We start from the raw sequence: 16,472 nt of genomic DNA on the forward strand, positions 1-16,472 counted from the left end.
GGACACACAGTTCTTGGCCAAATATTTTCTTAATTTGACATGGTATCAAAGCTTAGGTTACGATCCAAGAATCTCGCCTACATTCTCGGTGTTTTTTTTTTCACTTCTATTTCTCGGTCATTTGCTTCCCAGTCCAGATTACTCTAGTTCCATGTCTATCGAAAAGCACGATGTCCTGTTGGTTCGCCTTAACGGCAAAAACTACTCAGCTTGGTCATTCCATTTCGAGATATTCGTTACAGGAAAAGATTTGTGGGGTCATGTTGATGGCAACACTCCAATCCCTGACAAAGACAAAGATAAGGTTGAACATGCCAAGTGGGTAGTCAAAGATGCTCAGGTCATGGCCTGGGTCCTTAGTTCCGTTGACCCCAACATTGTTTTGAATCTTCGTCCTTACAAGACAGCAGCAAAAATGTGGAATTACTTAAAAAAAGTCTACAGTCAAAATAACACTGCACGACGATTCCAGCTTGAGCACGACATAGCTTCCTTTCAACAGGATAGTCTCTCCATCTCTGATTTTTACTCTCAATTCATGAATCTTTGGGCTGAGTACACTGATATAGTTTATGCAGACTTAACTTCTGAAGGTCTAAGTTCAGTACAAACTATTTATGAAACGACTAAACGAGATCAATTTCTTATGAAATTGAGATCTGACTTTGAAGGTATTCGGTCCAATCTCATGCATCGTGACCCTGTACCATCTTTGGATGCGTGTTTCAATGATCTGTTACGTGAAGAACAACGCCTCCATACACAGTCCATCATTGCAGATCAAAAATCATCTACTGTTCCAATGGCATATGTGGCACGAGGGAAGTCAAGAAGTCATGACATGAGTGTTGTTCAATGTTTTTGTTGCAAGCAATTTGGACATTATGCTTCCAATTGCCCAAAAAAAATTCTGCAACTACTGCAAAAAGCATGGACATATTCTTAAGGAATGCACAATAAGGTCACCAAAGCGAAATGTCACAGCCTTTACCGCCGCAATTGATTCATCTATTCCTGACAATTCAGTCAATGCAGTACCAGTTCAACCAAATCCTCTTGCTACTACTTCAACGGTGACTCCTGAAATGGTTCAACAGATGATTATTTCAGCATTCTCTGCTTTAGGAATCTCAGGTAAATCCTCTTCATCTTGGTACTTTGATTCGGGGGCTTCCAACCACATGACCAACAATGCTCAATTTCTTACAAATGTGAAAAAATATTTGGGCACTCTCAACATACATACCGCTGATGGAAATCAATTGCCTATCACAGCCACGAGTGATATTTCTTCATCTCTCACAGATTTTTTGTCTCTCCTGGCCTCACTAGTAATCTAATTTCAGTTGGTCAATTAGTCGAAAATGATTGTCAAGTACAATTCTCACAGTCTGGTTGTCTTGTGCAGGATCAACACTCAGGGAAGATCATCGCGAAGGGGCCTAAAGTTGGACGTCTTTTCCCAATCCGTTTCTCATTACCTCCAAGTCTTTCTTTGCCTTTAGTTTCTTGTAATTCTGCCTTTGTTGATTACCAAGTGTGGCATAAGCGTCTTGGACATCCAAACGCAAATGTACTTCATGACTTGCTAAAATCTGGTTTTCTTGGAAATAAACACACTCCATCTCTTAATGTTGTTCATTTTGATTGTATTCCTTGTAAGCTTGGTAAGAGTAAAATTCTGCCTTTTCCAACTCATCAGTCTCATACAACACAACCTTTTGATATCATCCATAGTGATGTTTGGGGGGTGGCACCAGTTATATCTCATGCTAATTACAAATATTTTGTAACTTTTATTGATGATTATAGTCGTTTCACCTGGGTCTATTTTTTGCGATCAAAAGATGAAGTTTTTTCTACTTTCAAAATTTTTCATGCTTATGTTCAGACCCAATTTTCATCAAAAATAAAAATATTTCGCTCTGATAATGGAGGTGAATACATGTCACACTCATTTCAGGAATTTTTGCAATCCAATGGCATTTTATCTCACAGGTCATGCCCCTCAACTCCACAACAAAATGGGGTAGCGGAAAGAAAAAATCGCCATTTGCTAGATGTTGTTCGCACCCTTTTATTGGAGTCTCATGTGCCTTTACGTTTTTGGTGTGAAGCCCTTTCCACTGCAGTCCATCTTATAAATAGAATGCCATCTCCATCATTAGGTAATGAATCTCCATTCACTCGGTTACATGGTCACCCACCAAATTACTCCACTCTTCGTATCTTCGGTTGTGTGTGTTATGTCCATCTTCCTCCACAAGAACGCACCAAGCTCACTGCACAATCTGTTCAATGTGCTTTTCTTGGATATTCTCCTCATCAAAAGGGCTTTCTATGTTATGATCCTAACCTTCGTAGAATTCAGGTATCTAGAAATGTCATCTTCCAAGAACATACATATTTTTTCGCATCACATCATGATCATGTTGCTTCTCCAATTTCTGTTTTGCCATTGTTTTCCAACTCTCATGCAGGTCAACAATCTCCTAAACCTCTCTTGACATACAAAAGACGTAGTACTACCACTCACATTCAACCAATTGACTCTCATGGGCCCCCTCAAGATGATTCCTTGGCTGCTGGTCCAGTAGAAGAACTAGAACCAGAATCGGCTCCTCTACGACGCAGCTCACGCGTTCGTAAGCCCCCAGAAAGGTATATCACTTCCATGACAGCATCGTTATCTTCTATTCCTATTCCTTCATCTTATAAACAGGCCATGGAGAATGAATGTTGGCAGCGAGCTATTGAAGCTGAACTTCTCGCCTTGGAAGAAAATCAAACATGGGACATAGTCCCATGTCCATCATCTATTAAACCTTTGGGAAGCAAGTTTGTGTTCTCTATAAAGTTGCGTTCGGATGGCTCTATAGATCGTTATAAGGCTCGTCTAGTTGTGCTTGGAAATAAGCAAGAGTATGGACTAGACTATGATGAGACGTTTGCCCCAGTCGCCAAGATGACAACTGTGCGCACTATTCTTGCTCTTGCTGCATCACAATCTTGGCAGCTACATCAAATGGATGTCAAAAACGCATTCCTTCACGGTGATCTTCAGGAGGAAGTTTACATCAAACTTCCTAATGGTATGCCTACACCTTCGCCTAATACTGTTTGCAAACTAAAACGATCTTTATATGGATTGAAACAGGCACCAAGAGTATGGTTTGAAAAGTTTCGATCGACATTACTTGGTTTTGAATTCACTCAAAGTCAGTATGATCCATCTCTTTTCCTACAAAGGACTCCTCAAGGAATTGTGGTGCTTCTCGTTTATGTGGATGACATTGTGGTAACTGGCTCCGATCAAGATGCTATCTCAAGAATCAAACACCTACTGCATTCAACTTTCCATATGAAAGAGTTAGGCCAACTCACTTATTTTTTGGGTTTAGAGGTGCATTATCATCATGAAGGCATTTTTCTAAATCAGCAAAAGTATATTCAAGACTTGGTTCAGCTAGCTGGACTCACAAATGCAACCCCTGTTGACACTCCCATAGAAGTTAATGTTAAATATAGACGAGATGAAGGTGACCTTCTAGATGATCCCACTCAATATCGCAAGCTGGTGGGAAGTCTCATCTATGTAACTATCACTCGTCCCGATATTTCTTTTGCTGTCCATACAGTAAGCAAGTTCATGCAATCTCTACGGCATTTCCATCTTTCAGCAACACAACGAATCGTTAGATATCTCCTTGGCACTCCAAAGCGTGGTTTATTTTTTCCTACTGGTTCATCAATGCAACTCCAAGCATATAGTGATGCTGATTGGGCTGGATGTCCAGACACCCGAAAATCTACTACCGGCTGGTGTATGTTTTTAGGAAATGCTCCTATTTCATGGAAATGTAAGAAACAAGATTCAGTCTCAAAGTCATCCACTGAAGCAGAATATCGCGCAATGTCTGCCGCTTGTTCTGAAATTATATGGCTGCGTGGTCTTCTTACAGAGCTTGGATTCTCTCAAGAACAACCAACTCCATTGCATGCTGACAACACCAGTGCCATACAGATTGCAGCAAACCCAGTTTACCATGAACGGACGAAACACATCGAGGTTGATTGTCACTCTATTCGAGAAGCTTATGATCGAAGAGTCATCAATCTACCACATGTCTCAACATCTGTTCAAATCGCTGACATTTTCACTAAATCCTTGACACGTCAACGACACAATTTTCTACTTGGCAAATTGATGCTTGTAGATTTACCAGCATCAATTTGAGGGGGGATGTCAACGGAATTAATGGAAAACAGAATTGTATGGGATTGATTGCACAATTATTTGTAACTGTTATTCTTTTATTTAACATAATTAGCTATAAATGTATATATGGTAGTTTAGCTGATTTATTGGGCTGAAATCAACGTTACAGCTTGTAATATTACTGTATTTATATGAGCAATCTGAATGAGAAGGACACACAGTTCTTGGCCAAATATTTTCTTAATTTGACAGATTGCTTAACGCAGAGGTAGCCAAGCACTATTCTCTCTCGTTTTTTCCCCTACTTTTCATACAATGCTCTTATGATTATTTGCCAAAATTTACTCGTTTCTTTCTGTATTATTATATTATTATTGTTTTTTAATATATGCCTAAATACTATATATATATATATATATATATATATAGTATTTAAAAATAAAATATACTGAAATATGATATTTTAAAAAAAATTACAAAAATATGAAATTTAAAAATTGCTCACCACAATTTTTTTAATGTCAATACAAAGATTTAGAAATAAAATAATGAAAAAATTTATTATCAATTGGCAATTTTTGAAATATTTTCATATTTTTGTTGTTTTTTAAAAAAAAAAATGAGCCTCAGTATTGGACCTTCTAATATTTAGAACAACTCTCCACCCTTGGTTAGCCCCTCTTTTGTTTTCTAATGCACACAAGAGGTCTGAATTCTGCAAGAAAGCAAATTACACAACAGGGGTCAAGCATCAGAAAACAACATCATTCTGATCTTGGTTAAACTTGAAAGAATTCCTCTACAAGAGACTATAATCCTATATATACCATTCGAAGCATTGCCTTTGGAGCATACCAATTTTATATTTCAAAACAAAAATATTTAGCTCTACCAACAATTAATCAAGATTCATTGTTAACAAAGAGACTTCCATTGGCAAAAACATGCATGTTTTAGCACTTCTGCTTCTTCTCTCAATTTGCACTTCCCATGTAATGTGCCGCAACCTCCATGAAGCATCTATGTCCCAAAAACATGAGCATTGGATGAAAAAATATGGTAAAGAATACAAGGATGCTGAAGAGAAGGAAAAACGGTTCCTAATGTTCAAGGACAATGTTGAATTCATTGAATCATTCAATGCTGCTTAGAACAGACCTTACAAGCTTAGCAGCAATCACCTAGCTGACCAAACCAATGAAGAATTTAAAACAGCCCATAATGGATACAAGAGTTCACAAGGTCTGAGAGTAACACCACAAACACCATTCAAATATGAAAACATCACTGATATTCCTAATGCAGTGGATTGGAGGCAGAAAGGTGCTGTTACTCCAATCAAGGACCAAGGCCATTGTGGTAAGACAAACAAATCAAACCATATTAACAGATTCTCATTCTATAATGTTTTCTTTTCTTAGTCTCTTACTCATTTTACACTTCCATTACATTACATTAACTAAATTTTGGTTTCAAAATCAAAACCAGGAAGCTGCTGGGCATTTTCAACTGTTGCATCAACCGAAGCTATCGACCAAATAAGTGCAGGTAAGTTAGTTTCACTCTCAGAGCAAGAGCTAGTTAATTGTGATAGTGTGGATCATGGATGTGAAGGAGGTCTCATGGAAAATGGGTTTGAATTCATTATAAAAAATGGTGGAATAACCACTGAGGCAAACTACCCCTACAAGCCAGTTAATGGAACTTGTGACACAAACAAAGAGGCTTCTCTTGCAGTTCAAATTAAAGGGTATGAGAAAGTACCTGCAAAAAGTGAAGTGGCACTACAGAAAGCTGTTGCAAACCAACCAGTGTCAATTGCCATTGATGCTGGAGGTTCTGCTTTTCAGTTTTACTCAAGTGGGGTTTTTACAGGAGAATGTGGCACTCGACCATGGTGTTACAGCAATTGGTTATGGTATTGCTGATGATGGCACTGAGTACTGGCTTGTGAAGAATTCATGGGGCACACAATGGGGTGAAGAAGGATACATAAGGATGAGAAGAGGCATAGATGCCAAAGAAGGCCTATGTGGCATTGCCATGGATGCCTCTTACCCAATTGCTTGATTAAAAGATCTGCTATGTAACTAATTTGTGATTCACATTTGCTTCATTTTGGATTTGTCTGTGCATGTAATTTTAATCATTCAACAATTAATTGATTGACATGTTACATTATTGATTATGTGCAAGAGAAAGGAGCTTCATTCTGTTTTTTCAACTAAACTTCGTACTTGAACAATTTGTACTTATTGCCTTGTATACATGCTTAATAGAAAACCAGTTCTAACTGGAAGATATGTCAGAATCTCTATCCGAAAATATTGAAAAGAAGAGCAAGTCCGAAACATGCATGCATGCACCAAAATGGCGATGAATTTCGACATTTGCATGGCAATTTAAAAACCGAGAAAAAGAAGTGAACTATTAGAGATTGTTTGGAAAAGCAGATTTCAGATTTTCGAGGGAGGATAGGAAAAGACAATGGCTTTTAAATAAATATATATCGTCCATGATTCATCTCTTCATCTCACAAAATAGTGATGAACTGAAAAAAATAATCTATTCAAAGTAATACATCAAAGTTTTAAAACTAAATATATGTCAACAAGTCTTGATAGAAGCTAATTTATAATTAATGTAACTTACAATAATTTCAAATTTAAAATATAATTTATCAAAAAAAAAAATTGTACGTTGAGAATAAATAAAAGTCATGAAATACACCAATCACCAATTTCTCATTCAAAATTTTAAAATACACTACTCACCATTTTTAGAACTATTAAACTTGAAATATTCAGAAACATTAGTAGAACTACCCAAACATGATATATTATTCTTTTAATTTAGTTTTATTTATTATAATAAAATATTTATTATTAATTAATTAAAATATATACTTTTTGCATCCATAATATGTAAGAAATTTAAAAATAATTGTGTAATATATATGTAATATTTTGTTTAAAAAATAATTCTAATTAAATAATACTCTTATAATGTATACAAAATAATTTACTAATCATTATATTAATTATAAATATTTATAAAAGATAAATATAATATAATAAATACTTTTTAAAATTTTATAGAAAAAAGTAACATTGAAAGATTATAAAATATTTCTGAAAAAATTCTTATAAATAATACCAAGAAAAATAATATGCATTATGAGAGAATGAAAAGTAGAATTATCTTTGCCTATGGAGCACTTAAGAATTGCCGTGCTCTAGGTATCTATTGATGTAATGTTTGAATAAATTATAAGTTTTTTTTGGGTCAAAAAGAAACTAAAGAGGCAAAAGAGTCCTAAATGGGACCAACCAACCATACGCGAATAAGAAATTCATCATACTAATAAGTGGCTACAATACTTTGCAATTACAGTAGATAACTTTGAATATATATATATATATATATATATATTATAAACTCTTACTTTTAATTTAAATTTTTTATTTAATTTAATAAATTATATATATATATATAATTTATTATTTCATTGGAAAATAAATAAAATATTTAAATTAAATATAAAATTTTATAATAAAAAAATTCTTCATATATACATATATAATCAAACATAATAAATTTATGATAGATAAGTCTAATGCTTGTATTTTCTAAGATACGTAAGAAATCATATAAATTTTTATTGATTAATTATATAGTAATTAAATTATGCAAAATTAAATTTTAACAAAAAATAAAATTTGACAATTTATCTATTTATTTTAAAATTATTATAAAATATATTAATTTTATAAATTTTAAATAAAAATTAATACTTCATCGTTCCGTTACATTTTAACAAAGAGGTTACACTATTTAAAATATAATTAAATAGTTACAATTAAATTACATATTTATAAATATTAAAAATGTGCACAAATTTATATTAAAGTTTTTCATGATAATATTATAATAAATAAAATTTAAATTTAAATTGATATCATTTAGTCCGACTCATTTAAAAATATTTTTTAAATATAGTGAGTTGAGTAGCCCTATTAAAAAAAATATATTACATACTAATAATTTGATATTAGATTAAATTTAATCGATATAGCCTTTATTTAGAAATAATAAATTTATTACTATAAGTGTTATACAAAATTAATTCACAAATGAGATTATTACCATAAATATTAATATATTATATTATATTATTAATGTAAATTCATAATCCTTATGATAATAGTATAATATTTATTATAAGGATCCAAATTTAGTTTTCTTTTCCTAGAAACATCGATTAAATCTGAAATCCAATTACCATTATCAACAATGTTACACAATAGTTGATAATTGAGTTCATAGCTTTTCTTCAATTTCATGTTTCAAATAATTCCATATGGGACTATAGATTGATGGTTGACCAGTCAACTAATAATTGTTATACTGCTTTGCTTATTGCCAAGAGTAAGCGAATTATTTGAGAACGGAATATCGTTATTTTGACCAGTGGATGTGTCTTTCAAAGAAGCAAACAGACAAAATAAAGAACAAAAGCCATATTCAGATTTTGATACATTTCTATAAATAAATATCATTTTTTTAAGAATTTTACTATTTAATGGTATTAATAATTGGTTTAGGAAGAAAAATAAAAGAGAAAATATTTTGATAATAAATAATTATTGATAAAATGAGAACATTATGTTGAGTTGAGCATTTGATTTTAAAAATCCATTTTTGCATAACAATACTTCAGCTGTTTTAAAAAAATCTTCCAATTTCTCACAATAATTTTTACAAGAAAAAAAAAAAAGATCAGATATGGATGTGATTGAAATTAAAATATAAAGAACAAATATTATAAAATATGAGTATAAATAACATTGTTTAACAAATGAAGCAAAAATAAGACATGCCTCATAGTTATATTAATTATTTAAAGAAGGCTTAATAATATTTTATTTAACACTCTTTTTATTTATTAAAATATATTAGAAATTAAAAAATTACGTAAATAATACTTTTTAAAAATTTATATTTTTAATAATTTTTAATTAATAGCTAAAAATATATTAATAAAAATACGTTAAAAAAATACATGACTAGTATTCCTCTTATCATAATAAAATAACAAAAAAATACACTATTTAATATGCTTTTTTTAACATGATCCTAGCTATTAATTAAAATTTATTAAAAAATATTATTTAAAAATAAAAGAAACTTATATAATTTTTATATTTTTATTAAATTTTAATTTAATTTAATTTATTTTTAAAAGCATGTTACCAGATAAAGTGACGTTGGAGCTTGTGTATAATGGAGCTGGGCAGAATGCATTTGCAGATTTGCTCCCAAATATGATAAGGACGTCCCCTCTGCGTTTTCATATTTTTATAATTCAAATATTTCTAAACAAACTAAAAAATAAAAATCAAATTAAATAGTATATATGAAAGTCATAATTTAAAAAAAAAGTTTATTTAAATTAATTTTACTATACAAAAACTTAAATCATGGTAAAAAAAATTAAATTGAAGAATTTCCCCTGATTTTTTTTATACTTTTTAACAGAAAATTTAAATGAAAAATATCGCTTTTCATCTTTTACATTAATCTAATTTTTTTGTTTTTCTAAATTTTAGTTTTATTGTATTTGAAAAAAAAATAATACCAAAATTTAAATAATATTAAAAAAAATAAAATTATTTAATTTTAATATTTTAAAAAATTTAAAGAAAGTAAAAAATCAAATTGAAGAATATAACAACTTAAAAAAAGGGTAAAGGATACATGAAAAGTAGCAGAATGAAGAGAAGTAGAAATTTTTATTTGTAATATCTATAAATTTCGCTTAACTAATTACAATGTTAATTGTTGATTAGTCCACCATCCATATACAGATAAAAAAGAGAGAGAAGGAATTAAACCAAACTTTACCTGTATTACTTTTTATATTGAAAATAATCTGTCAAACAATTATAAAAGTATAATTATTTTTAATATATTATCAAAATATATATTACATTATTTGTGTGTGTGATTTGTTAACATTAAACATCAAATTTAGATATTAACACATTTAATATTATTTTAATAATTATGTATATCAATTTTATATAATTTGAATATTTAAAAGTATATTATCAAACAATTGATATTTTTTATATTTTAATAATATATGATATGCTAAAATAAAATAATTGAATAAAATACTCATTAATTTTTGTTTTGTTTGAAATTTTATAAATTTTATTTACTTATTAATAACAACTTTAAAATCAACAATTAAATTATTGAATCTTACATTTTCTTTTTTCTAAAAAATATTAAATAACGTAAGTGTTTAAATTTGAATATCAAGTGTATATTAAATTTCAAAAACATAAACATTTATATCATTTAATACGTTTAATAAAATTTTATAAAATTTAAAATTTACCTTTAAATCATGTATTATTATTTTTATAATTATTTATATCCAATTTTAAATAATTTAAATATTTATATGTATATTTATTTATATTTTAATAAAGTTAAAATAAAATAACATACACCATGTATCTATTAATTTAATTTTTTACGGAATTTAATAAATTTGATCTTAAAAACCTTAAATCAATAGTTAAATTAATAAATTTGGTATTTTATAAAAAAAATATTAAATATTATAAATGTATAAATTAATTTATCATTTAATATCAACTAATAATGTAATTTTGGGTACCTGAATTCACTAATGTGAAGCTGTTTTAATTTACTTTATGATTTTGAATTTAAATTCCAATAAAATACTGAAAGAGAAAAGTTTAGTGATTATGGTTCCAGCAGCTCATAGGAGTGGATCCTGAGTTATATGTATATCCACATTCTCTCGTGAAACATAGTAGAGAATAAAAATCATCCATTATTAACAGACATGGAACCAGTGGAGGCTGCAGGGATATATCATGATTCATCACTACTATCGTCACCCTTCCAATTTTCCACATACAATTAATAGCGTCATTCAGGGTTCGCGTAAGATAAATTTGTCATAAATCTGATTTATTTATTTAATTATTGTGTGGGTCAGAGTACAAAGCAAACACAGCAAATTCAGGCTAGATAGAATGGAAAGAGACCTCAAATTCCAATAAAATTCTATATCAATTTTATTGGAAGAGGATCTTTCAACCAAAACAGGCTACGTTGACTAATTGACTCGAATATGGCACACGTGGGTTAGTGCTCGTAACAATCTTAGATTACATTCATACTTTATCCTGTGCTTACCACTTTTTGATGCACTATCAAACCCTTGTTGAGGATGACCCCTTCACCACTATAAATATTCCCCGTTGCCAATGCTTTTGATGCAAGCTAAACCCATTTTCCTTTGTAACTCAAGCTTCATATACCATTAGCTGTTCTAATTAAACCCAATCGCTTTGATTCCAATATGAGATCATTTAGCCAAAACCATTGTATTTTTGTTTTGCTCCTCCTTCTTACTGTATGGTCATCCCACGTAATGTCTCGCAGGCTCCTTCAGGAGTGCACATCTAAGAGACATGAGAAGTGGATGGCACAATATGGTAAGGTATACGAGGATGCTATTGAGAAGGACAAACGTTTCCAAATATTCAAAAAAAATGTTGAGTTCATTGAGTCATTCAATGCTGCCGGGAACAAATCTTTCAACCTTAGTATTAACAAATTTGCTGACCTTCATAATGAAGAATTTAACGCTTTGCTAATTAATGGTCAGAAGAAGGCACATAGGTTGGAAACAACATCTGAAACATCATTTAGATATGACACTGTAACTTCCATTCCTGCTACCATGGACTGGAGGAAAAGAGGTGCTGTTACTCCAATCAAGGACCAAGGCATTTGTGGTATATATATTATATATCATTTTTATAATAAGCATCAATTTTTAAGATCAATTTTAAATATCTAAATTTAATATTATTTTGTTAGACTTTCATATTTTTAGCAAATTAAATACTTAATTTAATAAAATTTTGTTACTTTTTAGTTACTTAAAATCAGACCTTAAAAATAAGGTTATAAATTTTTTTATATATAATATAACTAAATATTTCATATTATGAATTTATGATTACGACCAATAATTTTTTTTTTCTCATTTACATGCTCAGCACTTTAATAAAATTCCATATGCGATTCATTAAAAGTCGTCTGAATATCAACTTGGTTTTGTGTGAAAACAGGTAGTTGCTGGGCATTTTCAGCTGTAGCTGCAATAGAGGGCATCCACCAAATAACTACAGGTGAACTAGTGTCCCTTTCAGAGCAAGAACTGGTGGATTGTGTTGAGGGTGACAGTGAAGGATGCAATGGGGGTTACATGGAAGATGCCTTTAAATTAATCAAGAAGAAAGGAGGAATAACAAGTGAAGATCACTATCCCTACAAAGGAGTCAATAAGACTTGTAAGGTTAAGAAGGGAACTCATGTTGTTGCTGAGATTAAAGGGTATGAGAAAGTGCGATCTAATAATGAGAAGGCACTGCTAAAAGCTGTGGCAAATCAACCTGTGTCAGTTTACGTTGAAGCTGGAGAATCTGCTTTTCAATTTTATTCAAGTGGAATTTTCACAGGAAAGTGCGGAATGGATCCAGACCATGCTGTTACTGTAGTTGGTTATGGGAAATCAAGTGATGGTACAAAGTATTGGCTGGTGAAAAATTCTTGGGGCACTGAATGGGGTGAGAAAGGGTATATAAGAATGAAGCGAGATATAGCTGCGAAGGAAGGTTTGTGTGGAATTGCCACGAGTGCCTCTTATCCCACTGCTTAAGAACTGTTATTAATCCATAAATAAAGTTTAAATGTTGTATATTTTAGTATATGCATTCTTGCCAGTGGATGCACTCAGGGAGTTTTCCTAATAATTTCTGCTCTTTTATATTATCAAATCTATGTAAGCCTTTAATTTCTACAAAATAATGAAATTAATATTACTCTTTAGAATTATCATCCCTTTTATTTATTTATTTTTTTATTTGTGTGTATGGAATATAATTAAACGCCATCAATGTAAATCTTTATAAAATTTACACTATAGTAAAAATATTATATAATAATAACTATTATTTATTCATATTTTAAATAACATATCATACATCAAAATAAACTAGACCTATAAAATATTGATTCAATTTTAATTCAATAGTCATGGATTATAATGATATTTTATATTAAGGATGGAAGAGCTACAATAATTCCCACCCATGTAGTTAATCTTTCTTCAATTAATTGAAATCGAAAGTTCAATTTTGTAAAATGATACATTTAATAATTTTAAATTAAAAATATATTTTATTAATTTAATCATTAAATGTATATTTCTCATAAAGTAGATAAAAAATTCTTAAATATCTAAATTTTATTAAAATAAAATTAATAAAATATAAGTTTAATAATCTCTTGTTTAAGTATCTATTAATGCAACTATATTAAATACTCAAAAAGAAAAAAATTTACTACTTATAACACTTGTACCTTACTCTAATAAGGTTGTTTTCAATAAAAAAAAATACATGTGATTTATATATATATATATATTATAAACGTTTATCAGTGTTTTATTTTACAACTTTTAACAACAAATATACAAAAGTTTTAGCTCATATTTAATTTGGGAAGTTGTTATTCTCAAATATTTTGAAGAACAGTATTATTTTTAATTTATTACTTTCTAAAATAAATTGATTGTTCTTAATATTCTTCCTTTTTCATTATCAACTTTTTTTTTTCTATTCTTTATCTAACTATTAAATTATGTATATAAAATTTTATATAATTTGATATTTTTATAATTGAATGTTATTCAATGATCGAAATGTATTAATATTTTAATAATATATTATATATGTTAAATTAAATAATTAATGAAATGAGATATTTGTTTTTTTGAAATTTTATTAACCTAATTTATTTATAAGAAATATTAAACTAATTATTTTAATAAATTTTATATTCTTTGAAAAATTATTAAGCAGTATAATTGTCAATTTTAATAATAATAATAATAATAATAATAATGGTGGTGATAAGTATCAAATTTAAATAAAAATAATAATAATAATATACTCATATATTTACACACATTTTTAATATATTATTATAGTTAATAACTAAAATTTATTAAAATTATAAAAATTGTGTGAGTCTTATCTTTAATTTAATAATACTGTTTTATATTTTTTTAACTTTTAATAAATTTCAAATAATAATATCACATGTCATTTAATAAATACAAATCCTATTGCATGGAGATATAATAGTAACTTATTTTAATTATTTTGTCGAAATTAAAAGTTTCACATGGACATCATAAGATCTATCAAACACCAGCAATTTATTTATTAGGAAAACATCCTGGGTACATACACTAGCAAGAAACCAAAACTAAGGCTTCAGATACCACGTGCATATATATATATATATATATCCTACAGTATATATAACCTTCCAAATTTATTTATGGATTAATACATAACAGTACTCAAGCAATGGGATAAGCGGCATTCATTGCAATTCCACATAAACCTTCCTTGGCAGCTATATCTCGCTCCATTCTTATATACCCTTTCTCACCCCATCCAGTGCCCCATGAATTTTTCACAATCCAATATTTTCTACCATCACTTGATTTCCCATAGCCAACAATGGTAACAGCATGGTCTAGATCAGTTCCACATTTTCCAGTAAAAATACCACTTGAATAAAATTGAAAAGCAGATTCTCCAGCTTCAATAGAAACTGCCACCGGTTGATTTGCCACAGCTTTTAGGAGTGCCTTTTCATTATTAGTTGGCACTTCTTCGTACCCTTTCATCTCAGCAACAATTTCACTTTCCTTCTTAACCTTACAATGCTTATTGGCTCCTTTGTAGGGATAGTAATCTTCACTTGTTATTCCTCCTTTTTTCGTGATAAAATTAAAGCCATCTTCCATGTAACCACCATTGCATCCATTACTATCACCGATAACACAATCCACCAGTTCTTGCTCCGAGAGGGAAATTAATTCACCACTAGTTATTTGGTGGATACCCTCTATCGCACCTACAGTTGCAAATGCCCAACAACTACCTGTTTTGACACAAAAACAAGTTGATATGAGCACAGTTTTTAATGAATGCCTGTGAAATTTTATTAAAGTGCTCAGCATGCAAATGAGAATCACAAGATTATTGGTCATAATCATAATATGAAACATTTAGTTGTATTATATACAAAAATTCATATCCTCGTTTCTAAAGTTTGATTTTAAGTAAGTAAAAAGTAACAAACTTTTATTAAATTAAGTATTTAATTTGCTAAAACTATGAAAGTCTAATAAAATAATATTAATTTTAGATATTTAAAATTGATCTTAAAAATTCATGCTTATTATAAAAATGATATATAATATATATACCACAAATGCCTTGGTCCTTGATTGGAGTAACAGCACCTCTTTTTCTCCAGTCCATGGTAGCAGGAATGGCAGTTACACTGTCATACTTAAATGATTTTCCTGATGATGTTTCCAACCTATGTACCTTCTTCTGACCATTTAGCAAAGCCTTAAATTCTTCATTATGAAGGTCAGCAAATTTGTTAATGCTAAGGTTGAAAGATTTGTTCCCAGCAGCATTGAATGACTCAATGAATTGAACATTTTTTTTGAATATTTGGAAACGTTTTTCCTTCTCAGTAGCATCTTTGTATACCTTACCATATTGTGCCATCCACTTCTCATGTCTCTCAGATGTGCACTCCTGAAGGAGCCTGCGAGACATTACGTGGGATGACCATATAGTAAGAAGGAGGAGCAAAACAAAAATACAATGGTTTTGGCTAAATGATCTCATCTTGTAATCAAAGCAATTGGGTTTAGAACAGCTAATGGTATATGAAGTTTGTGTTACCAAGGAAATTGGGTTCAGTTTGCATCAAAGGCATTGGCAACGACAATTATTTATAGTGGTGAAGGGCTCATCCCTCGACATGCGTTTTTAATAATATTAAACTTTAATTTTAATTACACGAAAACTAAAATGGTGTAATTATTTGTTAAAAATAATAATTAACTATTTTTAATAAATTTCTCTCATACGTATAATTTAATTAAAAAGATTATATAAAAAACTCGAAAGGAGTGTGAAAGTCATGTCATCTAAGATTGTTACCAGCACTAACCCACGTGTGCCATAATCGAGTCAATTAGTCAACTTACGTTGTTTTTGTTTAAAGATCCTTTTTCCAAGTAAACAAATAAAAGGTTCCA

General features: G+C 29.9%; 2 protein-coding genes across 2 annotated transcripts; one reads left to right on the forward strand and one right to left on the reverse strand.

Moving 5' to 3' along the window:
• The first annotated feature begins 11,624 nt into the window (after window positions 1-11,624).
• Window positions 11,625-12,992, forward strand: LOC113857544 (senescence-specific cysteine protease SAG39-like). Its single transcript, XM_027489544.1, has 2 exons — window positions 11,625-12,063; window positions 12,403-12,992. Exons 1-2 carry the CDS (start codon window positions 11,625-11,627, stop codon window positions 12,990-12,992), a joined length of 1,029 nt encoding a protein of 342 aa, XP_027345345.1.
• A 1,710-nt stretch (window positions 12,993-14,702) lies between these two features.
• LOC113858773 (senescence-specific cysteine protease SAG39-like) lies at window positions 14,703-16,056 on the reverse strand. Its single transcript, XM_027491526.1, has 2 exons — window positions 15,621-16,056; window positions 14,703-15,292 (listed from the first exon to the last, which is right to left on the reverse strand). Exons 1-2 carry the CDS (start codon window positions 16,054-16,056, stop codon window positions 14,703-14,705), a joined length of 1,026 nt encoding a protein of 341 aa, XP_027347327.1.
• Between the last annotated feature and the right edge of the window lie 416 nt (window positions 16,057-16,472).

Source organism: Abrus precatorius, unplaced genomic scaffold, assembly GCF_003935025.1.
Source record: "Abrus precatorius isolate BTA unplaced genomic scaffold, Abrus_2018 Scaffold2, whole genome shotgun sequence".
NCBI classification, from domain to species: Eukaryota; Viridiplantae; Streptophyta; class Magnoliopsida; order Fabales; family Fabaceae; genus Abrus; species Abrus precatorius.

Bases quoted from the DNA above. Each gene is read 5' to 3' on its own strand.
- LOC113857544 (XM_027489544.1), top strand. From the start codon at position 11,625: ATGAGATCATTTAGCCAAAACCATTGTATTTTTGTTTTGCTCCTCCTT. The intron at 12,064-12,402 runs GTATATATATTA...GTGTGAAAACAG, and splicing joins CAAGGACCAAGGCATTTGTG to GTAGTTGCTGGGCATTTTCA.
- LOC113858773 (XM_027491526.1), bottom strand. From the start codon at position 16,056: ATGAGATCATTTAGCCAAAACCATTGTATTTTTGTTTTGCTCCTCCTT. The intron at 15,293-15,620 runs GTATATATATTA...GTGTCAAAACAG, and splicing joins CAAGGACCAAGGCATTTGTG to GTAGTTGTTGGGCATTTGCA.